Source organism: Podarcis melisellensis (genome assembly GCF_964234715.1).
Source record: "Podarcis melisellensis genome assembly, chromosome: 3".
NCBI lineage: Eukaryota > Metazoa > Chordata > Lepidosauria > Squamata > Lacertidae > Podarcis > Podarcis melisellensis.
Window position 1 is genome coordinate 70,829,139 of NC_138530.1, and position 25,112 is coordinate 70,854,250.

The following is a 25,112-nucleotide window of genomic DNA, read 5'->3' on the forward strand; positions in this document are numbered from 1 at the left end:
TCCCCTGCATTCTTCATTCACTTTGTTCATTCACTTTCTTAGGGTACGGTAATTCTGGAAGGACCTTTCAGTGCCCTCTCCACAGCTCTTATTTTGGGGGTGGGGGTGGGGGAATCAGGCATGGCACCAGCATCTTTTTGAAAATTACTCCTTGCCTTTTCCTCCTTCCATTTTTCCACTAACGTGAAACCATGGAGGTTTTGGGAAGATCTAGTCCCAGGGCACAATCCAAACATGTGGATGTTCTTTGGGCTTCCTTGCATATTTACCATAGCAGTGTTGGTGGGTGTGCTTTGACATAGTAACATTCCTGGTGACTGTTCTATTATCTAATACCACATCTCCTTTTTCCAGTTGCTACAATCCAAGCCATTCCCATTGAAATTAAAAGTCAGATTTTGTTCCTGAATTAAAAAGAGCATGTCCCATAAAACTGCCTGCATTATCCCTTAGTAGCTCCTGCTTAATTTTTCCACAACAGATCATGGGGAGTCATTCATGCAGATTTTTCTACTAATTTCTGATTCTTTCTATAAATTGTATTTTCTCTTAGGTCTGCCTCTATGGCAGCTCTGTGAGTTTGTGATGGGTTGTCTCTTGAGTGTTCTTTTGGAAATATTTGTCTACGTATTCATGTGGTTGACACAAAAAAGAGCACCCCTACTACTTTGGAAGTTAAAGTGTGACTGTGTTCATGCAATCATGCATCTGCTTATTAAACTGAACTGTGCATGAATATTTTGCCTCTGCACCCAGGCCATTCCCCCATGGAGTTTCTGATTAGCCATAGTATTAGTTTTCTATTTTGTCCAAATCAGGAAATTCATGATGTCAGCTTTGGAACCAGCGAATATATTAAACCATGGTTTACAGTGAAGAAAATGATTAACTGTGGTTAACTGTGGTTATTTCATCATGATTTGTGCAGAAGTGAGAAGCAACAGGAGTCTCTCTCTCTCTCTCTCTCTCTCTCTCTCTGTGCGTGTGTGTGTGTAGGGGAGAAAGAGCGTATGCAAAAGGATTATACCTATCTTGGCTTAAACAGAACGATTGCCCAAGGCAGCTTTGTATGTTGGGTGTCCACATTTCACTTGCACATCAGGCATTTCTTTTTGGCTTTAACTCACTATCTCCCTTCTCCTTCAGCCATGTGTCTGTGACTTGCATTTCTAATGATCCAGCAGAATCTAAACATCTGTCTGTGACTTGCATTTCTAATGATCCAGCAGAATCTAAACATCGTCAGTCATGGCAGCAATTTGCAACTTTGGAGGATGTTTCATTCTCCATAAATCTGTTTGTGCCCTTGGGCCAAGGCACTGGAGAAATAGCCTGGGATCACAAAATAATGAAGATATATCTATCTGGAACCCCTCAACAATGATTTATTATCCTTTTAGGAAAGCCCTCCCCCCCCCATGTAATAATTTGAGGATCCCCCTGGCATTAGCTCTGCCATATGTATACATTGCTGGTGGCAGAACAGTTATTGTTGGGATAGGGCCAAATTATACAATGTGCTGAGTTTTAAATAGAAAACAAAATGTACTCATGGAGGGTGCTACTGAAGCACAAAATGTGCAGCAGAGAGGCTTCTTAACCCTTTCCCTTACTGCAGTGAAACACCCTGAAATATACTCGGAGTCGAGAGTGGATTTCATGCTCTTTATCCAGCTCATAGTGGTGAGGAAGAATGGACGTTCCCCCAGAATGTCTGCTTTATATACATTATTTACACAATGGGCCCCACGTGATTGGCTAATTCCGGGATTCACCTATAGTCCAATCAGGTTGTGGATTCACTTCCACCTGGAGCTGGATTGGATGGACCAATCAGACTGCTGCATTCTGAATCCTATTGTTCTAGGACCAATCAGACTGCTGCCTTTTGGATCCTATTCAACTCAGTACATAACACAACCCAAACTTCTTTCACTTAGTTGAGGGGTGAGCTACACCTCTCTTTCCTGCTATGGGTGAAAAACCCAGCTTGGAGGAATTTTAACAGAAAACTGGCAATAGGGATGGGTCAAGACCCTCTTCCTCTGCAGCTCTGAGGCTTCTTTTTTTTTAAAAAAAAGCCATGGGGGCAGGGCAAGATCCTCTTATGGGAAAACTGGGACATAGTTCTGTCAAGATTACAAACTCACCTAAACATCCAAATCCATGGTCCAGTCTTTGTACTGTTACTGTATCACAGTGAGGCAATTGCTGTCATTTTATTTTGATGAATGATGTATGCTGTGTGCTATCCTCTGAAAGTTTCTTCAAGCTCCTCCCTCATTTCAACAGGTAAACAAGCCACAAAGTGGCTGACCTAGTAGAGAGGGAGCTGGTGGCACTGTGGTCTAAACCACTGAGCCTCTTGGGCTTGCTGATCAGCGGTTTGAATGTGCATGGAGGGGTGAGCTCCGGTTGCTTTCTCCCAGCTTTTGCCAACCTAGCAGTTTGAAAGCACACCAGTGCAAGTAGATTAATAGGTACCGCTGCAGCGGAAAGGTAAACAGTGTTTCTGTGCACTCTGGCTTCTGTCAAGCCAAAAACGGTTTAGTCATACTGGCTACATGACCCAGAAAGCTGTCTGCGGACAAACACCAACTCCCTTGGCCTGAAAGCGAGATGAGTGCCACACCCCATAGTTACCTTTGACTGGACTTAGCCGTCCAGAGGTCCTTTACCTTTGTTACCATTACAACCGAAAGGGGTGAGCATGGGGACCTAGGTGCCACCCATGTGACCTAAGCACCACCCACATGACCTCCTAGGCACCCCACCAGGTCCTGTTTCCACCAGCCTCCACTGAATGGGGGAGTAGGTTGGGAAAACTACACACAACTCAGTATCACTTGCAATTGGCTCTGAGGCTATGTTCACACTCCTGCTTACTCCATTGCACTCCCACTGCTGGTTTCGGTAAACACAATATTACCCACAATCCTTTATCTATCCTGTCCTTTCTTATGAAATGCTGTGTTTCCTTCCAAAACAGCTTTAATTTTAATTGAAGAAAAGAAAAATTTAGCTGGTAATATGTATGCAACCTTACTCTCAGAGGTCGGGAGTGGGACTGTGAACTTTAAAGGCAATCCTAAGGGAACATATCATGAAAATCTGACTTTGCAAAGCAGTAAAAATTATTTTGCCCTGTTTTGTTCTACTTATGCCAAACATGGAGTAGTACACTGAGGGCCTGTCCTATAACTGGTAGAAATCTTGTTGCTTTATGCACACCACCCACCTGTTTCTGAGGTTTCATCAGCCTGGCATTGCTTACACTTTCAATCAGATCTTCTGTGCCTTAAAGACTAGGAATTTGCTAAGTTACTGGAGAGCTTCTTCCAGCCAGCACAGACAGTATTGGGCTAATGTAAGCTGGGAGCCCATTTTCATGGCTGATTCATGGTAGCTGCTATTCTTGCTACAGCAAGTCACTGCTACTGTGAGCACAGATGTAGAATTATTCGTTTATGTACAACATTTGTTGCACCAACATTTGTGTACACCCAGATGTCTGTACATTGATCTTCAACAGATCAATGCAAAGTGGCTGCTCTTCTAGGAAGGCCATACAGCAGATTGTATGACACTCAGTATGCGGTATTCTGTGCCTAACACCAATTTCAGTGCTTGAAAAATGCATATATTCCTGAATCAGAGATACAAAATAAAAGCAATTATTATATTTTATGGGGTTGGCTTCTGGAAGTGGAAATTTCTTGAAGCAGAATTTATTGAGCTTTTTGAGTTCTTGGATAAGGGAAGCAGGGATTATTATGGAGCTTGAGGATAGATGTTCATTCATTTATATATTTATTTATATATTTGCTCATATGTTTATTATTTAATGCATTCCTATACCACTGTTCAGATAAAAATTGAATAGCAGTAAAATCAGCATGACAGAAATGAAATAGATTTGTACTAAAGCCAAACACTTCAAAGTTTCCATTGAAACTTAAACTGTTTTAATTTTAAAAGTCTGGGAGAACAAAAATGTCTTGGGCTGGTGCCAAAAATATAGCATAGTAGGTGCCAGGCAAGCCTCTTTGGGGAGGGAATTCTACAAACAGGACACCACCACCAGGGAGGCCCTTCCTCCAGTTTCCAGATGCCATCTAAGTTGATGGGGGACCCTGGAGGGCCTTGGAATATGAGCAGTTTTATATGGGATTAGGCATTCCTTCTGGTACCTGTGAGAGTAGAAGCATCAGGAGATGGAGAAAAATAACCATGACAAAATAAAATGAATGTTCAGATGTGGATCTTCAACTTCTGACAGTCAGAAAACCTGTTCAACATTGCACTGGGTTTCTAAAATCATTATTTATTATTTGTTATCTCCATAAAGCCTTTTTTAATGTTTTAATTTTTACAAAGTCTTAATATTTAAAATTGGGTTGAAATCAGGTTTGTAGGCAGAGGCATTTCTCATCTCCCACTCTGCAACCTGCACATCCCACCCCCGCCCCAAGCAGATTTTTCAGGGCATGTGGGGGCTACAAGGAGAAGAAGAAAGAGAAGCATCACTGTGTGAGAGGATGCCTGCTTGCCTGACATTAGATTTCACCCTTAGGTTCCCAGTTAAAAGAAAGGAAAGCAGTCTTTGAGTCACAGTGGCTATTTTAAGGATAATTGGTGCTGGCTTCTTAACTAAAGGTGGCTTGTGTGACAGATCTGCTAACAGATGTCACCTCTGTTTGGAAAAGCATGCCGAGATTTAAGGCTTAGTAAGCAAAAAAACTAACTTTTGGTGTATTTTTAAATATCCAACACCATTGCTGAAGAACTTAACTCTGTGGTAGAATGCATTAACAGCTCAGTGCCATCCTGGACAAGGAGTTTTTCCTGCCCACTTTCCTATTTCCAGGCAGTTAATGCAAATCTTAAACAGCACAATTCCATACATTTCTACTCAAAAGCAAATCCAATGGGGCTTACTTCCAGGTGCGTACAGATTTGCAACCTGAAGCACATACCCTTTGGTTTGGAGTAGGAACATCATTATTTTTACCTCTTCTTATTTTATTGCACAAATCTAAGGTGACAGCTCAAATATGAATATTCTGTTTTGAAGACGTTTCCACCTCCTTCCTCAAATAGAAATATTTTATCTCTATATTCACCATTATTATGCTTCCCTTCTGTGCTGCCACATCTCCAGAGATTAAACAGCTGCCATTTTTCCTTGCTCTACATTCCAAACTGTGAAGAAATGTACTAATGATGCAGAGCTGACCCTGTCATTAGGCAAAGTGGGGCAGCCACCTCAGGCAGTTGGTTTTGAGTGTTATGAAAGTGGAGCAGATTGTTAACTTACTTAATTATTAGTATATATTTGTCACAGAGCGTGGCGGTCAGTAAATTACACAGTTCAAAGTTGTAGTTAACTCTTTATTAGCGAAAACATGATCCTCCACAGACTGGGCTGAGTCTCAGGCTTCATGAGGACAGCAACTCATTCCCTGTGGGTCTTACTCCATGAAATCAGTTGCCAAGATTAAGGTCCCTGCCTCCCCACTGCGGTCTAAGTCTCCTCCTCTCCAGGGCTTTCCCCAAGCATTCTGAGACTGCACCTGTCTGCAGCCAGTCTCTCATCTGCCCTTTTCATGCATCTCCTGGTTCTGGGAGATGGGGGAGAGAAGCTTGTTGCATAGGGTGAGACACTTGTAACTTCACCAGCTTGACTCATCCCTCTTGACCTCTCTCCTCCCACTTGCTAGCTTCATCTTCTGATTCTGAACTTCTCTGCCACGGACTCTCCCAGCTCATTAAGCCCTGTAACCCCTTCAGCTTTCAACACCTCCTCTTCCCAGTCATCTCCCTCTGACCACTCATCGTCATCCCACCACCACTCCCCGGGCTCTGAGCCTTCTTCCTTTGGTGGCTCCCCAGCTGGTTCCTCCCACTAGTCCTCTGTGTCTAACCAATCCATGACAATATTTTACTGCCAGGAAAAGAGGAGGGGTGCTTGTGGGATTTTCGGCCTCAGGTCTCCAAATAACCAAATGGCCTTGGTTGGGAGAAAGGTGCTATTTGCTGCTTCACCACAGACTGCAAAACGCCGTGGGCTGGTCCAGGTTATGTCACAGTTCATTGCATTGAGTTGGAGACTGGAGTCTGCTGCCTTTGAAAATCGTGCTCCAATCATCTATTTCTGCCCTCGAGAAAAGAACTACCGGTAGGTCACCCTCTCAATCCCAAAGTATCCTGGCAGTGTCCCTTTTCTCAACTCACGGGAGACCTTATGGCTGGATCATAATAGCAATAAATTAGAACTGAGCAACAGCTGGCCAAGTACAAACCACATAGCCGCAGAAACATAAACAAGTGATAAACTGTCTGTATAATGAAATTTTTGTGCCATTTCTGGTGGAAGCTATGCAAACTTAATGAAATAGTTGTGCAGATGAAAAAAAAAATTGTGAATGTTAATTACTTCTGGCATTTAGACCAGGCTTGGAGAGCTTTTTCAAGCTAGGGGCAACATTTCCTCTAGGCAGCCTTGTGGGGCTTCCTCATGCCAGTGGTGAACAGGGCCAGAGGCAAAAGGGGGCCAAGCAACAGTAGCTCTTACCTCTGTACGGTAGATTAAATTCCAGCCATGCAAAGGTCAGAGGTTTCTAAACACACACACACTTCTCTCCATCTTAGGCAAGGAAAACACAGCAGGGCTGGTGGGAGATGTGGCCTGGGTACATTCTTTGTGGCCAGAAAAAGAGAGCAGTGGCTATATTCAGCCCTTGATCCTGAGGTTTTTTGGGGTTTTTTTTGCCCCTGATTTAGACAGTGTAGAACATGTGCCTGAAGAAAAGCTATTCTTAATTTTCAAAGCAGTGAACTAAGGGAACTTCTTTCTATTTATGGTTCTGCAGCATTGCCCAATAAGTAAAACGGTGAGAAATAATGAGGAGTTTTTGCTTCCAGCTTTATCAGAAGGCATACTGTAGTTTTGGAGAAGCAATACCACTCTTTTCTTACTTTGCACATGAATTGAAATTTAAGATCCCAGCCTTTAGTTCTTCTTCCCTACTTTTTTCTTCACCCATGAAGGGATTCATGTAAAAAAAATGCTCTACCGGGTAGCAAAGTCTGTGTGGATTGTGAATTCAAATGTCACCTTTTTTCTTTCTTTCTTTTTGGCATTTTCTTATGGAAAATCATAATGTCAGCACTGGCTCTGTCTGCTGTGCCACCTAACAATGGAATGAAGAAAGCCCCCAGGATCAAAAGTCAGGCTAATGATAGGGAGGCTCAAAGACATGGCTGCCCATAGTGACAAAAAAAGCAAAACTCACCCACTCCTCCTTGATCTCTCAAAATTTTCCAGGTCTTCTAACAAAGGATAATAAGCTCATTTTTATATGCTGACATAGTAAGAGCAAGAAATAAAAACACACCAGCAGTTGTTGTTTTTTAGGGCTGTGGAATTTGCAACATATACTACATATACCTTTCGTAACCTATCTATAATGGCTCCTCCATCGGTTTCATGCAGGAATCTGATATGCCAGCACAAATAAATTAACTTGTGGTTGAAACGAATGGGAAGTATGCAAGAGATCCAAGTGTGCAATTGTAGGTCTTTGGATTAGAGTATCTGTTAGTGATGCAGTGGGAACTTCCTTGTTTATGTGTACTAAATAAAAACCTCAATTTTCTTATAACTGGTTAAAACACTTGGGGCTTGTCCACACTTATTTTGCCCCACTGCTTCCCATACAGGTCCATGCTTTAAAGCTCCGTGTTTGAGTGCTCCCCTTTTTTTTGCTCCAGAGCTTTCCCCGCGAACACCTGCTCTTTAAAGTTGAATCAGAACAAATGGCTATTTGGGTTTTTTTGTGGACTGTGCCTGGAAAGTGCAGAGGGAAGGTAGGTGTGGATAAGCCCTTGGCTAGGAATCCTAGGGCTCCTTCAGATTGGCTTATACCTGGTCTTTATAGAGCATTGGTTCTGATTTGTGTGTGAGGACTTTTTAGGACAATGAGCATTCATTCTGTTTTGTTTTTGCTGTGCTTACATTTCCCCCCAATTACAGTATTCTACACTTCTCAATGCATTTCCCCATCACTTTCCTAACCACAAAATCCCCTCTTTCTGTGGATTTGTTGCACTGGGGTAAAGAACCCACTTTAATTGTGAAAACTTAAATTTTCTGTTATGCACTTGAATCCCTCCCGCAAAATTTGAACAGTCTGAAGGTGCCCCTACCCTAATAGGTAAATCCGATGAGGGGCCTCAGGAAGGGGCATAAAGGCTGCTTTGCCAGCAGAGGCAGAGGTACATCAGCAGGATGAAATCAAACGCTAAAGAATGTTAGATCTGGAGCAGATTTTGTGCTTTCTAATAGAAAAGCACCGTAACATGTTATCTCCAGGTTGACTTTGAAATCTTTCTATTTTATGAAAGCACAGTACAGTAAAATATGAAAGTCAGACTTTCTTACTGCTGTACCATAACGTTTCTTTAAAAAAAAGGGGGGATTGGCAACAAGTTGGATTGCTGTAGGCAGCAGGTGTACTTACTGAAAAGTCTGACAAGTGGAAAAATGCCTATGATGTCTGAACAGAAATGGAAGATGGAAAACGGCAGGAAGAGAAAGGGGAAAGGGCTTGTTAATGTAGGGCCTTCCTTTTAAAATCATGGGGAAATAGCTAGTCATAAAATCGAAAGCTCTTTTAAAAACCATCATGTTAAGGTGATAAATCCTAAACTATTAGAGCATGTGATTCAACAAGAAACATCTGTCTTCAGTTCTATAATTGAATTATGGGCTCATGCAAGATTGATGGTGCATGATACAAATTAAGTTGCACCAGGATCATGCTTACACACTCAGGCCGGAGTTGAACCTTGGTGGAAGCCCAGGAATGCCATTATGATTACTACAACTTAATTTTGTGCATTAACCATTACCACGTGTGAGCCTTCTTTCCAATGATATGTCATCACACAAGCGAATGCTGTTTCTATGGCAAACTGTTATTGGTAGCCAAGTAGCAGGTGTTTCCATTTAATATTTTAGAACTAAGCTCATTTGTGGCATCTTGACCTTCACCAGTTAAACCTGCATCATTGAGGTGTGGGAAGTCATTGCTTTTAGAATAAGATAAATTCAGTGGACATCAAATAGTCTTTTAAAAAAATTTAATATCACTGTTGTGTTGAAAACTGTCAGGTTTGTTTCCCATTCATAAATGTGTTTTAATGATATTGTAACAATAATTCTGAAGCTAAGGGCTACATTTCCCAACAGCCTCATTGACTATGACCTAGAAAAAGTAGCTATCCTTCCTCTGGGAGATGAAGGAAGGAGTCAGGCTAGAAAATGAGCACTGTTGGTGGTGGAACACAGGAAGATAACTACTGTCTGGGAGCATTCCGCAAGTGCTGGTGAAGCATTAGTCCTATATTAAGATGTTTGAAATCTGCATATTTTCCAGGGATGGGTGGGTCAGGCAGTTTCGGTCCACGTCAATTTCACAAGTGATAATTCCCAAGTCTGTTCAGTCATCACATTTACCTTGTGAATTTTTTTAAACCTGCAAGGAAATTTGTTCTTAATTGCACCACTAAGTATATACAGTGGTACCTCGGGTTAATTAGTTCTGGAGGTCCGTTCTTAACCTGAAACTGTTCTTAACCTGAAGCACCACTTTAGCTAATGGGGCCTCCTGCTGCTGCCGCGCCTCCAGAGCACGATTTCTGTTCTCATCCTGAAGCAAAGTTCTTAACCTGAGGTACTATTTCTGGTTAGCGGAGTCTGTAACCTGAAGGGTATGTAACCTGAGGTACCGCTGTATATACTTAAATATTTTATCTCAACATACACATTTCTTGGTCTCTTTTTAATCTTAAAATACATTTTGGTACTTGTTTATAGCCAAGAACGGTATCGCAAAATTCAGAGAAGTGCAAAATCAGTGCAATGATTTTAGAGCACTATGGGCAGAACCAAGAAGCTAGAGGAGGCCAGTAGAGAAGTCAGGGGAGAGAAGGCTGAGGTGATGGGCAGAAGCTGCAAGTTTCAGGAGCTTGGAGGCTAAGAGTAAAATGGAACCAGGCAGATGTTGAAGAGAAGGACATGGCAAGGATGACTGAATGGGGAGATTGGTGGTATATTGGAGTGTGGTAGGGGAGCAGCCTGAAAATAATTATGTGGTGGTAAGGAGTAGTGGCAGACTTCGGTCTTTGAAATTTGAGCAGTGCCCTGTGCAAGGCCAGAATTTGTGCCCCCCTGCCTCTCAACCTTCTGTTCTACTTAATTCACTAGGTCACAGTTGCAACGCCCTGCGGTGCCCCGAGGCTCAGTGCCCAGTTTAGGGCGTTGTCCTAAATCTGCCTCTGAGAGGAAGGATAATGGTAGGGAAGTTGTCAAGCAGGAAGGGATAGAATCAGGAAGGCTAGTGCAGGGGTCAGCAACCTTCTTCAGCCGTGAGCTGGTCCACCGTCCCTCAGTCCATGTGGTGGGCCGGACTATATATTTTTTTTTAAAAAAGAACAAATTCCTACACCCCACAAATAACCCAGAGATGCATTTTAAATAAAAGCACACATTCTACTCATGTAAAAGCACACTGATTCCCGGACTGTCCATGGGCCGGATTGAGAAGGCAAGTGGGCCGCATCCATCCCCCGGGCCTTAGGTTGCCTACCCCTGGGCTAGTGAGAACAGCAAAGCAGTTAACTTGTCAAATCAGGCAGAAGGAAACAGGAAAATTGCAGAAGGGCTCAGGAAGAGAAAGAGTTCAGAACAAATAGTTTCCATTTAATATTTTGCTCCTCCTTTAGTGTTAAAACGGAAGCTATCTAAAAATAGCAGCATATTTTAATTATCATGCATGACTATTATTTTACAGTTCAACCCAGACCCCTTGGGTGTTCTCACAAGCGATGCTGAAAATGCCGCGGTCTGGGATGTGTTGTTTGTACATGTTGCTAATGTGAGAAAGGAAAATGGCTGTTTTAAGATCTAATGAACAGTCTAATGGATGTCTCTTTTTCTTTCTTCATTCCATTTGCAGAGCTGGAAAAGTGGGAGCACTTAGGTATGCCTCACTTGTGAAAACAGCTTTCGAATTCATATCTGGATTATTTTTTTAGGAGCTTGCTTTTATCTGTGATTATCTTCTGAATAATGGTGAAGGCTGGCGGAAAGTTAGAGGCTATGAATCTCCAGAGAGCCTAGGCATGAATTTCAGCGGAGAGGTGTTAATTTAAATGAAGAGGTTAAACTGAGTGGAAGGGAGATGCTGGGAAGTAGTAACTGAATTGGGTATCTGTTACTCCCCTGTAACACGTCCTAGCAATGAAGGCTTTTGGTGTGATGTTCCTGTGGTACTGTTGTGATTCTTCCTTGTGTTCTTTCTTTCTTCTGCATCTGGCTCAAGTCTTTGATAGGTTACAGCAGGCAGTCCTTAGGTTGTTCTTTTTGCAAAGGCACTATGGGATGTAAGATACTTCCCCTTCATAGGAAAATAAGCATTTTGTAAGCAACCAAAGTAATTCATGTGTGTTTTGCAAGAGGCATCATAACCTGGTTTTTAGGTGGGACCTCCTGGATAGGGGCATAAAGTATCTGCCTGGGGATGATAAATCCTGAGCTCTAGGAGTAACCTATTTCTGGAAAATGAGCAGTGGTGGTGAGGTTGCCCCCCCCCCAAAAACCCCTAATGAGGAAATGGTGTGAGTGGTAGCTAGATGAAGAATCTGATCCCTTCCTGCTCACCTCCTGCCATGGATCATTAACCAGGATGACCAAGGCCCTTTCAGTGCCAAAAAAATCATGGTAAAAAAGCAGATTGAAGCAGATATTGATCATCAGTATCATCCAGAAATACCTGGAGTGGCTTGGCAGCAGTGGACATATTGACTTGCTTAAGGCTTCTTAAAGGCTTTGTGGTTTGAGCAGAGATTTGAATTGGTTACTTTGTGGCTCATGCTCTTAACTACCATGGGACTCCAGATGTTGTATCCAGCTAGGGTTGCTCTTTCTGCAGATCATTAGGAAGCTGGGATTTGTTTGTTTAAAAAAAAATGGGCAAGAAGAAGTGAAAGAAGCTGCTTGGTGTTGACTGACTCAGTAGGCTTTTTGAAAGATGGCAGCTTTAGGGCACGGCTCAATACTGCCGTGTTACTAGTATTCTCTGCCTGTGCATTCTTGCTTCTGTCCAATTCCTGCTGTATTCTGTTCAGCTGTAAATAAATAAAGAGACTATATCGATTTTCTAGCACCCTCTCCTCCCAAAGATGATAATCCTGGTAACAACTGCCATGAACTTCTCTTTGCGTGCTAAAGGGAGTATGGGGAAAGAATTAAATACAGCAGTTATAGTTATAGCGCTGAACAATCAAACACAATTATTGCACATATTTGAATTGCTGTTGTGAATTGGTGGGAGGATGGTTAGCCTGCATGATGCCTGAGTACCATCCCTGGTATAACAAAAGAAGTTGCTCTCTGCCAGAGGGCAAATGGATGGGCCCCCTCCCTCACCTGGCCGGTATTTGGAAAACAAGGGCAGAGTGAGCTGAGTGGAGAGCTGCAAGTGGGCAGAAGCTGGGAGAGAGGCATGACTGGTCTATGCTAGAATCCAAGGCTGTGACTATGGGGGAAGCAAGACCTTTGGGGGTGTAAACGCTGTGAGCTCCTGCAACTTAGGCTCAGGTTGTATGTATTTGTGAATAAACCATATATCGTAAAGGCACCACAGTCTCTGCTGTCTCACATTCTGTGGAAGTGCCTGGAGCGCCTGGAATCTTGCACCACGCGGAGGTTGGGGTGATGTGTGACATACTGTAATGTTTCTGCTTGTTTAAATATTTGCTTTGTGTTAGAAATACATAAAACTTCTCTTTCTAATCGGCTGCAGGTATAATTTCAAATGCATTGTAACGTGCTTTTACATTCAGAGAGAGGCTGCTGGTTGAGATTGGTTACGTATTGCAAACTTGCCGCATAGCTTAAAACCAGAACAGTGTCAACAAGCTGCAAATATTTGTTCTTCTGTCAAAAAGGAGCAACAGGGGCTCACTGTTGTAAATCATGAATTCTTTTATGTAAACATCCAGTGTGCTAGGGAATCCAGCTGTGTCTGGGTCTGTGGCACTTCACATCAAAACTGCAGATAAGATGGGATTTTTCTTTTGCACTACAGATGATTCCAAGTAAACATGCATAGGATCCCACTCTGAGTCCTCCTAACCTCAGTGAGAGTATTAAACATAACCTCAACTTTTGATGCCTACCTTTGGGACTGGATTGTGCCCATTGTTAGCAGAATCTTTTCCTCAAGTCCACGAGTTCATCTTTAGCAGATCCGCACCGTATGTTTAAAGCACATCCAATGTTCATTTAAAGCACATCACTTCCCCTAAGGAATCCTGGGTACTGTTGTTTGAGAAGGGTGCTGGGAATTGCAACGTTGTGAAGGGAAACTATGGTCCTCAGGATTGTTTGGGAGAAGTCCAGTGCTTTAAATGTATTGTGGGGATGGGGGGAGAGAGCAACTCATTTTATTGATGGTTGATGGCAGAAGAGATTAAGTTAAGGTGCTTTTTTAAAAAGAAGAAGAAGAAGAGTTTGGATTTGATATCCCGCCTTTCACTCCCTTTAAGGAGTCTCAAAGCGGCTAACAATCTCCTTTCCCTTCCTCCCCCACAACAAGCACTCTGTGAGGTGAGTGGGGCTGAGAGACTTCAGAGAAGTGTGACTGGCCCAAGGTCACCCAGCAGCTGCATGTGGAGGAGCGAAGACTCAAACCCGGTTCTCCAGATTACGAGACTACCGCTCTTAACCACTACACCACACTGGAGGAGGAAGAAAGCCAGCACTTTAAGGCTTTTACAGTGTGTGAGTTTTAGTTTGTGCAGCAGAGTATGAATTGCCTGCCTTTAGTGCAATATTTTTCATAGAAAGATAGAAATGTAAATAGGAGAACCTCAGTCATTTCTACAAAAGTTTGTCTAGTCCACGGGGATTCTACATTCTATTCTATAGTAACTGCTGCATTTTACTACCATAGGAAAGCCTCTGAAATGTGAAGTTAAGAACAGGGGAAGTTTTCAAGGGGTCAGGTTACCAACTTAGAAGACTTCCAAAGGAGATTAGACAAATTCATGGTGGATAAGGCTATTGGTGGCTACTCACCCAATGGCTCTGTTCTACCTTCACTGTTGGAGGCAATATAGAGTTGCTAGAAACCAAAGATGGGGACAGTGTTGTTGCACTCAGGTCCTGCGTGTGGGCTTCCCATTGGCTTCTGGGTGGCCACTGTGAGAAGAGGATGCTGGACAAGATGCAATACTGGCCTCGGGGGCCTGACCCTTATTCTTAGGTAGAGTCTGAGGACTAAATGCATGAAGGAAAAACCTGTCAATGGCTGTTAACTATTTGAGCTAATTAGAATGCCCAGAGTCAAAGATGCTACACCTTTACAGTACTTACACAATGCTGGGGACAAAAAATAGCAAGGGCTGCGGCCTCACGCTCTGCTTGTAGGTTTCCCAGAGGTATCTGTCTGGTCACTCTTGAAAACAATACTAGACTACTGGCAGACGAAGGTGGGGGTGACATCGCGGCCCATCCTGGAGGGGGTTTGACATCGCAGCCACCCCCACCCCCCGGGGCACTTGGCGCGCACCCTCGAGATGCTTGCTACTCACCGCACATGTCCTGGGACAACACTGCTTGCTGCGCACCCCTCCGACATGTACCATGCCCCTACCAGTGGCACACCACACCCCCTGGGGTGCATGCCAGCCACGCCCCCGGATATACACCACTCCCAGTGCCAGAGCAGGTTGCTCCGCCACTGTACTAGACTAGGGATGACCCCCTTTGGATGATCTAACAGGGCTCTTTTTATGTTCTTTTTTATTCAGGTTTTATTGGCAAGAAACCTGCTCCCAGATCAGTCCAGGGAAATCCACAATTCAGGATAGTACAGAAGGGATGTCTCAGGCTTTAAAGCCATTCTTCTTAATAGCTTTTATGGGTGTGTCAGCAGGCCCTAAACACCCTAATAATAGAAGTTATGGAATGATAATAGACCCTTGCTTCCAGGGTTAAGCTCTGGGTAGCCTTGGACTGTGTTTTACTCTTGAGTGTGTGTGTGTGTGTGTGCGCGCTTGTGTATTGAAAGGCAGGAGAAGTCCTTATATATTGGCAAGAGGTCAGACCCTTGGATAGGTTTTCCATCCTGCCGTTATATGAAGCAGGCTTGTGGTGCTCTGTGTTTGTTGTGCTGCTCATCCAGTCCTTGTGTGTATCTCTTGATTGAGGTACTAATATCCCAGGAACAGAATCCTAAACAAATCCTACAAGAGCAAAACACCAAATGCTCCCTATGCCAACAATAGGTCGTGGTGCAGCTATTAAGGGGGGAACTCTTCCCAAGTAGCCCATATAAGAAAGGAAATTGTTACAATCCACTCCTTTATTTGCATATGGCTTAAACATGTAAATATACAATGTGGTAGATTTCTCATCCATGCAAAGTATAGGAACTAGGGAAATTATTTTCTCCCTTCTTTCCCAACCAGAAAAGATTACAGTGCTTAACTTTGACACTATGGCTATGTAACCTAAATCTCTTTGGACCCAAGCACTGCAGATATGATCTCTTGTTATGTGCAGAGATGCAGGAAACCTGATGTGTGGTAAATTGGGATATCTTGCTTTCTCTAGTGGCTTTTATCACATGCTGTGATAACGCTGGCAAATAGCTTCTCTCAGGTACTTACTCTCAACTGATTGTTCTCTGTAGGGAACTTTAAATGGCACTCAGGTCAATGCCAGATATATCAGAAATCCCATTAACCTTGTTGTTGCAGATATTAAGGCCCCCTTGGCCCTGACTATTGTAGCGAAAGCCTGAGAGTTCATTCCCTCCCTCTCTCCTGGGAACAGGAACAGCTCTTGTCTCTAACCATTTGGTCTGCTGCCACCAGCCCTTCCTTTTCCTCTGACTTTGAGAGAAGGGCAGTCCTCAAGGCTGTGAGAAATTCATATTGGTTAGGGAGATGTGGGAGCATCCAGCCCATACCTCTCTCCCTCTATGAAGGAAGGCAGCTAGCTTTCCCGCAGTTCTCCCTAGACATGAAAACAGCATGTGGAGAGAAGACTATCTTGTGAGCAGTCACAACAACACATGATTAAACCCCTACAACCAGTTTTAAGAGAAAGGGGTTTAAGAGAACAAAATGGGAAAGGCAGAATACTGCATGAAAGGAAGTAAAAAGCACTTCACACATTTCATGCTAAGTAAACTACAGCTTGAGGCCTCAGATTAAGAGGGGGCTCTAAATGCTTTTTTCTTTCTTTCTAAATTTTATGATATGTGCATAACACACAGGGTGCATGCCTCTTCTGCTTCGTTAAGTGTGTGTGTAACTGATTTTATGTTCCTGAGCATGAAAAGTTTTCATATACGCTAAGTAAGAATTCAGAAGGTACTTCCATTTAAAGGTGTTTCATGTGCTATGGGATCTCTTAAAGTTGACTAGGGTTACGGTCTCAGCATGTCTTCATCTGGCCCTGCTCCCAAGTCTACTCTATCCCAAGTAAAAAGGTAAAGGACCCCTGACAGTTAAGTCCAGTCGCAAACAACTCTCATCTTGCTTTACTGGCCGAGGGAGCCGACATTTGTCCGCAGACAGTTTTTCCGGGTCATGTGGCCAGCATGACTAAGCTGCTTGTGGCGAAACCAGAGCAGTGCACTGAAATGCCGTTTACCTTCCTGCCGGAGCGGTACCTACTTGCACTTTGACGTGCTTTCGAACTGCTAGGTTGGTAGGAGCTGGGACTGAGCAACTATCCTAGGTATCTAAGTATCTAAGCAACTATCCTAAGTAGTTACTCACAAACATAGGCCCCTGAGTAATGCAGCACCAGGTTGATTGGATGGACGGTGAATATTGGCCAAATTCCATTGTGAAGGGTTCCTTGTCCGGTGGGCTCTGATTGACAGGTGGCTCTGAGCAAGCCAGTCTGATGAGCGGCACATAGCCAGGAAAGGTACTGTTACCACCTTTTGGGATGCGGCTATCACAGCGTTAATGACTGTCAGAGTTGCCCAACTCCCCTGCCAGACAGCAAGCTTTGCACAGCTTGCGCACTGAGACTTGGCAGGAGCTTCCACGGTCTGCCTGCCTCTAGGGAATGGAAGCTGAGGGAACTGTGAAGCTTTTTTTAAAAAAAATTAAGACATAGGCTGGGACTGTGCCACAACAATGAGTCCAGTTGGCATGTTACATTCCTTTCAGTACTTCTACAAGTGCACTCCCGGTATGTTTTTTGGTCATATAAAAGAAACCAGAAATGGATTGTCAGTGCTATCTCAAGGCTCTCTGATAAGCTCTGGATTTCACCCATCCTTGTAGCTGTTGTAGCAGCTAAGTACACCAGCTCTCCACAGCTGTGAGTAGAGCAGGGGCTATGGGCCTGCGGGTTTAGAAATTAGAAGTCTTTATTACTTTTCATTCCAGTTGCTGAAGAAATTGCATGTAAACATAAGTATACTTCAAATTTAACTGTCTCCTCTTTCCCTAGTCTCCCATACTCAGCCTCAGCGTGTGAAAGAATGACAATGTAGCACCAGGGAAACAGATTATACACGGAACATAATGCTGGCAAACGCATGGTGAATCATTAAAGCAACATTCTTTTGTCTCTCCTGAGGGTAATTTGCAGCAGGAACATAAAATGTTTTTCAGATGCTCATGGTGTCCTGGTGATAAGCACCGTGTAGGTAGAATGCTTAAGACAGAACCTGCACACTCCTTTGGCATCTCCATTTTTATGACTGAGACTGAAATAATGAAGGTTAGGTGTGCAACAATATCATCATCAGTATTATTGCTAAGTTTATTGCATGCCCTTCAGCAGCAGATCTCAGGACAATTTAAAATTCAGAAATTAAAAACAGTTCAAACAAATTCCAGGAGTAGGGAGTGTGCATTGTGAGAACAAAGGAAGGTGCATTACACCAAGCCAGGTTCTTTGTCAATCCACCCCCAAACTGTCTAGGGCAGGGGCCATAATTCAGTGGCAGGGGATCTGCTATGTATGCAGAAAGTCCCACATTCTGTGCTTGGCATCTCCGGACAGGACTGGGAGAGACTCCTACCTGAAACCCTGGAGAGCCGCTGCCAGTGTAGATAAAACTGAGCTAGGTGGACCAAAGTCTGATATTGTATAAAGCAGTTTCCTGTGACTCAATGTCTCTTGAATGACGGCAGCTTTCCAGGATCTCAGTCAGCAAAGTGACCCTTTTAGCTAAATATGCCATGGAATCGGGGATTGAACTAAGTAGGCAAAGTATGTGCTATGCTCCTTCCCTGGAAATTTCCTAGTTCCACACTGTAAAATGAATCTGGAAATAAGGAGGAAAAATCAATCTTTGGCACACCATGAAGCCCCCTTATACTATTCTATTAATGTCTGGGAAAATGTAATTTTAATGTGTGCATGGTGGCATAACCACCAGTTTTGCTTAGGGGCACATGAGCAATAATGCCAGCATTGCCCACTTGGACTTCTTCCTATAGTGAGCAGACAGCTGTGCTGGTGTGTGTGTGTGTGTGTGTGAGAGAGAGAGAGAGAGAGAGAGAGAGAGGGGGGAGACTTTCTAATTCAAGATTTAATAATTCTGCCCAGAATAGCCTTTTCTAGGCTTCATTCCGGGTGCAATGGGAGGAGTGGTGATGTTGCCACTTCCACAGAGATCTGTTTTTCTGTTGCTAAGTACATGTCTGCTGTCCTCAGTCTGACTGGAACAGGCCTGTGCTCATCCAGAGCAGCCCTTACATCAGGGCTGAGGGAACTTTGGCCTTCCAGATGTTGCTGGACTCTCCTCAGCCAGCTAGCAGGGCCTGTCAGGAGGGCCACAGAATCACACCCCTTGCCTGACATGGGTTTAGTATCTATGTGGGGTGTGCATCTGGTGACAGAACTGTCCAGAATGACATGCACTAGTTAACACAACAGTAATGTATAGAAAGTCATGAGTAGAAAGGCACATCTATTTGGTCCATGTCTTTATTTTACTTACTCACACCTTTTTTTAGAGTTGAGGGTAGAAATCTGCCCTTCTTGACAGTCATTGTTTTGGGTTTTAGATGCTGGATCATTTTAGATGCTGTGCTTTTCTGTCAATCTTTTTTCTTTTTCTAAGCATGCTGAACATTTTTGTGTGTGCAGTGCAAGTAGTGTCAAACTTTGAATTGGCTACCTGCTATCTCTTAATACTGTCATCTTTCTTTTGTGAGCTTTCCCGTATGCAACAGATATAGAGGCACAGCTTATGCTTTTCTTCTTTTCCTTCTGGCAGCTCACTTTATCCTGGAGATGCTGGTCGTAACAGTCACATTTCAGTTCAGTTTTGTGAATGTTGTAGGTTATGAGCTGAATACCTGCTGCTTGTCCTCCTTAATGCAAGGCTGTCAACCCTTTTGGGCATTAACTTGAGAGTACATGAGGTGAAGGGAGGCATCAAAGCCAGAATACCACAACCGAAAAGCCCCTCCAGATGACCCATATACTGAGTATTCATCTGGACTTGTGTGCACTATCCTCAAGATTAGATTATATCTGGTCTTTATTAAGCATTTGTTATGATGTAGTCAATGAGAATTCTTTCCGATTTGCTTACAGGGTGTTTTCACAGCTTCCCATTAGTTATTTATTCATCCCACCCTCTTCAGGCCACTCGACAGGTGTGTGTGTGTGTGTGTGTGTGTGTGTTGTTCACAATGTTGTTGATGCAACAATAGACCGTCCACACATGATTCTGCTTTATGTGTTGTTCTGTGCTGCTTCCCCATTGTTACTGCAATTATTGTCATCTGGAGACATAGCAAAAGCTGGACAAAAACGGTAACACACAATCCTGGAACATTCCCTGTTTAGGGAAGTTTTTAATGACTGATGTTTTAATGTATTTTTAATCTTTTGTTGGAAGTTACACAGAGTGGCTGGGGAAACCCAGCCAGATGGGCAGGGTATAAATAATAAATTATTATTATTATTGTAGCATGGAGAGTTTTAGGATAGGCAGCAACTGGAAATGAAGCAGTATATCCATCCCAGAACTTCTGTAGGAGCAAACAGTATTGAAAATGGGATCATACATTGCTGCATGTCAGGGTATTTTTGTGACAGTAACTCCCTATACGGAATACCAGCACCTGTTCTTTTGCTGCCAATGGCAGCTGTTTTATTCTGGCACAGCAATCCTATCAATATATGAATGCCAGCACCTCTTTTTAAAAAAAAAAACCCCAAAAAACCACTGAGCACCTAGATCCCATCATGAGCACAAAGCACCATGAATGCACCATGAAAAGAATGTCTGGATGCACCCTCAATGCATTTCCTTGTCATTTTCTGAACCACACAAGTTTATTTTTTTAAAAGTGGATTTGTTGTGCTAGGGTGAAAGAGCAGCTTAATCCACTTTTATTGTGCAAACCTGAAGGTCTGGTATGTGACAGAAACATTTTCACAAAAAAACATCCTGTCACTGATGGAGTGGAAAGGGGGAAAAGCCAAGTGATTCTTATTTATGTAAAAAAGAAAAGGTTGCATTTGCAGGTGTGTAAGAAAAGGGAAATGCTTGTATGAGAAGGCAGTCAGATATCTAGTTAAAATAGTTATGCAAACTGGAAACCCCCTTAAATTTTTTACCATGCTATACATCTGTTTTTCTCTAAAGCAGAGGCGACCTGTGGCCTTCCAGGTGTTGTTGTACTTTCATATATTCCCCCCAGTATGGCCAATGGTCAAGGAGGATTTGAGCTATGGTCTAGCAACATATGGCGAGCCACTGGTTATTTACCCTTCCTCTAGGGTCCCTGGACCAACTGCAAAGGAGATCTCTATGCTTTCAATAGTTGTGCAAGAGAGAAAATCCTGGAAATTGCAGCTTGTGAGACAAGTAGCAGCCATTGAAATTCCCTCCTCTTCTACAGAGAGATGTCCCTTTCTTCTTATTTAAAACCATGTGCAAGCATGCAGTGTCAGAGAGAGATCTGATGTTGGATCCCTCCTCCCTTCTGCCACTGCAGCCTCCAGCATCTTGGCTCTACCGACACTGGAGCTCTGACATTAGAAGAGCCAGAAACGGAATGTGTTGGGGCAGTTTTGAGAAAGGACTCGGAATCAGCCACCTTGGTTCTGAAGGGTGCAAAGCTGTCTCAGCCACCAGGGATTCCCTAAACCTAAAGGAGGATGACATGTGGTCTACTTAAGGAGCTCCTTTAAACCACTTCCTTGTTTTTTCCTCCCACTTGAAACAGTGGGGGGGGGGGGAGTTGCTTCTTTTTAAAGACCTACAAAATTGATGGAGGAGCATATTTTTCTCTGAATAGATCTTAAGATACTCCTATTCAGACAAGAACCTTAATGGTTAAATGTGTCGCCTGTGGCTTAATGTTTCTGCACAACTGCAGGAACTAAACTAATTTTTCAAGTGTATCTTGTGACACTTGTAACATTTTACCAAATGCAATGCATATTCACCATTTATACATTTCCACCCCTCCTCTCTCTCGACCTGTATCATACTGGCTAACAGCTGTTAGCATGAGATGCAGCTGTTTCTCCACTGAACTGAAACTGACGAAATCCCTCTTGGAATTCTAATTGTAGGGCTAATTCAATGGTGTGTGCAAATTATACACGTGGTGGATCATGGCAGTGAGTCTTGGGCCTTGCCCAGCGGGGCTTCCCCCTGCCACTTCCTATCAGGCTGCTTATTGTGAATGACCTGTGTGCAAACATTCCTGCACAAATAGGTTTCCTCTGTTTGTGAACCATCTATTGCTTTTGACTGCAGCAGATGGATTGTGTGAATGAATCCTACCTGTGTACGAATATGAGCATATTTCCCAAGTAGTCTAAATTCTCTATTTTTGTTTGGGGAGGACAGTTTCCCCCTGTGCTGTATTAAATATGGGATGTATGATATCTGAATCTTTTGTTACTTGTCTCTATACAAAAAAAGATTTAAGACCTAATACACCAAACAGATGTCTTGTGGATGTCATTTTCAATTGCCCTAAGTAGGAGATTGCTGCCTACTGTATGTATTGAATTATTTTCTGTATGGGATCCCACCACACAAATAGAAAAAAGAGCAACCACCAGGATTGCCCAGGAGAAAATGCATCCACTCAGTAGGTCACTACACAAAAGTTCACTGGGTGGGCACATTTGCTCTGTCAAGCAGCCCCCACAAAGAGGTTGCACTGTCTGCTCTGACCCTAATTATTGCAGTTAATAGGTATTGAAGAGTTAACAGGGCATGAAGCAAAATCATGCAGATGGCGCACACAGCAAAACTGAGATGGCACAACTGAATTATCACCAGATGGAGCCTGGTGACGAGTGCATGCTTTTCTCCATTTTCCAAGATGGACTTTTTCTTTGCTCCTTTTGGAAGACATAAACTGACAGCTGTGGATCTGGGTGGAGACAACAAATGTCTGACATGAATACTAAGTAGTCTAGATTCTCTTTCACACACAGTAAGGAAATTGCTATGAATCCTCTTCAGCAAAAGCATTAATAGGGATTTTTCTTTGGCAGTAGTAGCGGTCCTGCAGTAATTAATATACTTAAGCAAACATCTGCATAGCATTCCATGTTTGTACTTCTTCTTTAGAAGAGATGAGTGCCTTTCAGATGTTTGACATCCAGTCTCAAGGGAATGCTCTAGTCTTGTTTAAAAAAGCAATCTATAAGCTTAGTTCCTGTAAATAGCCTTGCATGATCTAGGGACTATATAGTAAAACGTACCACACTGGGATATTTCAGAGCAACTCATTATCCTGGAGTTTGGTGCTCACAGCCATGAGCCACAATCATTTCCTTACCACTTCCACTGATGTCTCTTGTTTTCCATAGTCATGTTTCACCTGAAGCCAAAGGTTCAACACATACTTGACTCTGCTGTTGAAATAGTGGAATTTGAAAGTGCTGAACCTTGGCTGGCTCCTACTCCTAATGATTGTCATTTGTTGTAACTGCCTTTAGATCTGTTGGGGGCATAGGCAATGCAGAGGCTAAGGAAGGAACACCAGCCACCATACTTGAAATAATTTTCATGGGAAATGTGGATGCTATTGTGACATTTGCTTCTCAAGTTCCACATTAATAAAGTCTTTTCTTTTGGTTCCTAATAGTGACTTTTGCTTTCACCAGGAGAGACTATGACAAGAGAAAGGATTTCCTTTTTCTTAAAATGTTCCATAGATGCTAATGGCACCATCTTACAGACATTTACTTAGAAGTAATTCACATTTAGTTCAATGGGACTTGCTCCCCGGCGAGGATTGATGCCTAAAAGCCAAGTTATTTGCGACTGTTGAAACTGTGAAGCAATTAGGAAGGAATTTGTATCTAGGAATGAATCAAGTGCCCATGGAAATGACAGATAGCACTTAGTTCAGCCAAGTCAGTCAAAGGGTAGTCAGGACAGCTGAGCAATCACTCTTGACAAACTCTTGGCTGGTGAATCTCTCTGTGTTGTAGGGGTGTTTGTGTGGTCTTTTATTTGGGAAGTCTTCTGCATGATAATTTTCATCAGGTTATCTATCATTATTGTGTTATATGAAAGGGAGTATGGATGTTCCAGTGGCTGTTAAGATACAACCAGTTTCAGCACAGAGAACTGTTCAGTTATATAATGATCCACACGTTGAAAAAGAATTTATTAGTAGTGCATAGAATACTATGCACAGGACCCAACAATATGCTAACAGATATGATGAGGCTGCTTCTTCTGTTCCCTGCAGCCCCTTCCATCTCCTCCAGTGGCTCACCAAACTCCAAAGCAGATTGCACTGGGGGGGGGGGCGCTGCAATGAAGAAAGGAAGCATAGGTCTTATTTGCACATGTGGAAGTCAGTTGTGCAAGGGGACACTGATCTCACCATAATGCATGTCTCTGTTTTCTAATAATTAGTTCTTTTTATACCTTCTTTGCAATCTCTTTTCTATGGTAAATAATCTACCATTCTAACCTCTAATAATCACATGGAAATGGCCTCCCTGATGAGGCTTGATATATTAAATACATAGTTGATTCATATGACAATTGATTTATGAAACAAGGAGCCTCTTTTTCATGCTTTCTTGTCATACTATTACAGATCGATATCCTCAAAGCAGATATGGAAAGTGCAGAGTGGAAAATTTTGGAAAACCTGATCCTAGAGGACGTTGTGGAACACATAGGGCAACTGGTCTTGGAAATCCATGTTCATTGGCCGGGATTTGAGGTCAGCGGCAATGACAGCACTGTGGTTCGGTACTGGTACAGTCTCCTCAAAGAGCTAGAACTGAAAGACTTCAGGCTTTTTCACACTTACAAAGACTTATCAAAACCACAGATGTTCCTAAAAAGGGAAGCCTTCAACGCAAGTAGTTGTTATACACTGAGCTGGGTGAATACAAGATGGAAATAGGGGCTTCGGCCTACAGAACAGAACTGCGACTCATCCCCTTCAACAGTACTATTGAAGGTGAGTTCAGAGATGCACTGTCAAAAATTACCCAAAGTGCAAATACAGCAGCTATGGTATATAATATATATTTTTGTTCCCCAACAAAAGCGGGAAACTCGGCCCTCCAGATGTTTTGAGACTACAATTCCCATCATCCCTGACCACTGGTCCTGCTAGCTAGGGATCATGGGAGTTGTAGGCCAAAAACATCTGGAGGGCCGAGTTTGAGGAAGCCTGTTCTATAAATTCAAGCTTCAACTCTTTTAAGATAAAGTATTTTGTTTACTTTATCTATGTGCTTGGGTGCTGCCCAGCCCAAGCCTGTTGAGATGTTTTCATCATCATACTGATTAAAAACTCAAAATGTGTGGAAAATAAATTGTTTATTCATGGCTGAATAGCATCCCCCCCCCCAAAAAAAAAGCTGTCTTAAAATACTAAGCTTTCGTCTGTGGGGCGGGGGTTAAGGTTATCAGGATGGTGGTTTACAACATATGCTGTTATTAACTGCCCGTCATCATGTGTGAAATGTGTCTGTTTTGGTCCATGACCACATTTTTAGAAGCAGCCATGCACAACTACAAAACAGTTGTGTAAATTCACACAGC

The 25,112-nt window shown here is 42.9% G+C and overlaps 1 protein-coding gene across 1 annotated transcript in view; it reads left to right on the top strand.

Annotated features, from left to right (window-relative positions):
- METTL24 (methyltransferase like 24) overlaps nt 1-24,588 on the top strand; it is a 66,755-nt gene extending 42,167 nt beyond the window's left edge. Inside the window, exon 5 of the mRNA XM_081905528.1 lies at nt 24,151-24,588. Within this exon, the coding sequence (XP_081761654.1) occupies nt 24,151-24,465 (315 nt within the window). The 3' untranslated portion in view covers nt 24,466-24,588. The remainder of the gene's footprint in view (nt 1-24,150) is intronic.
- The last annotated feature ends 524 nt before the right edge of the window (nt 24,589-25,112 follow it).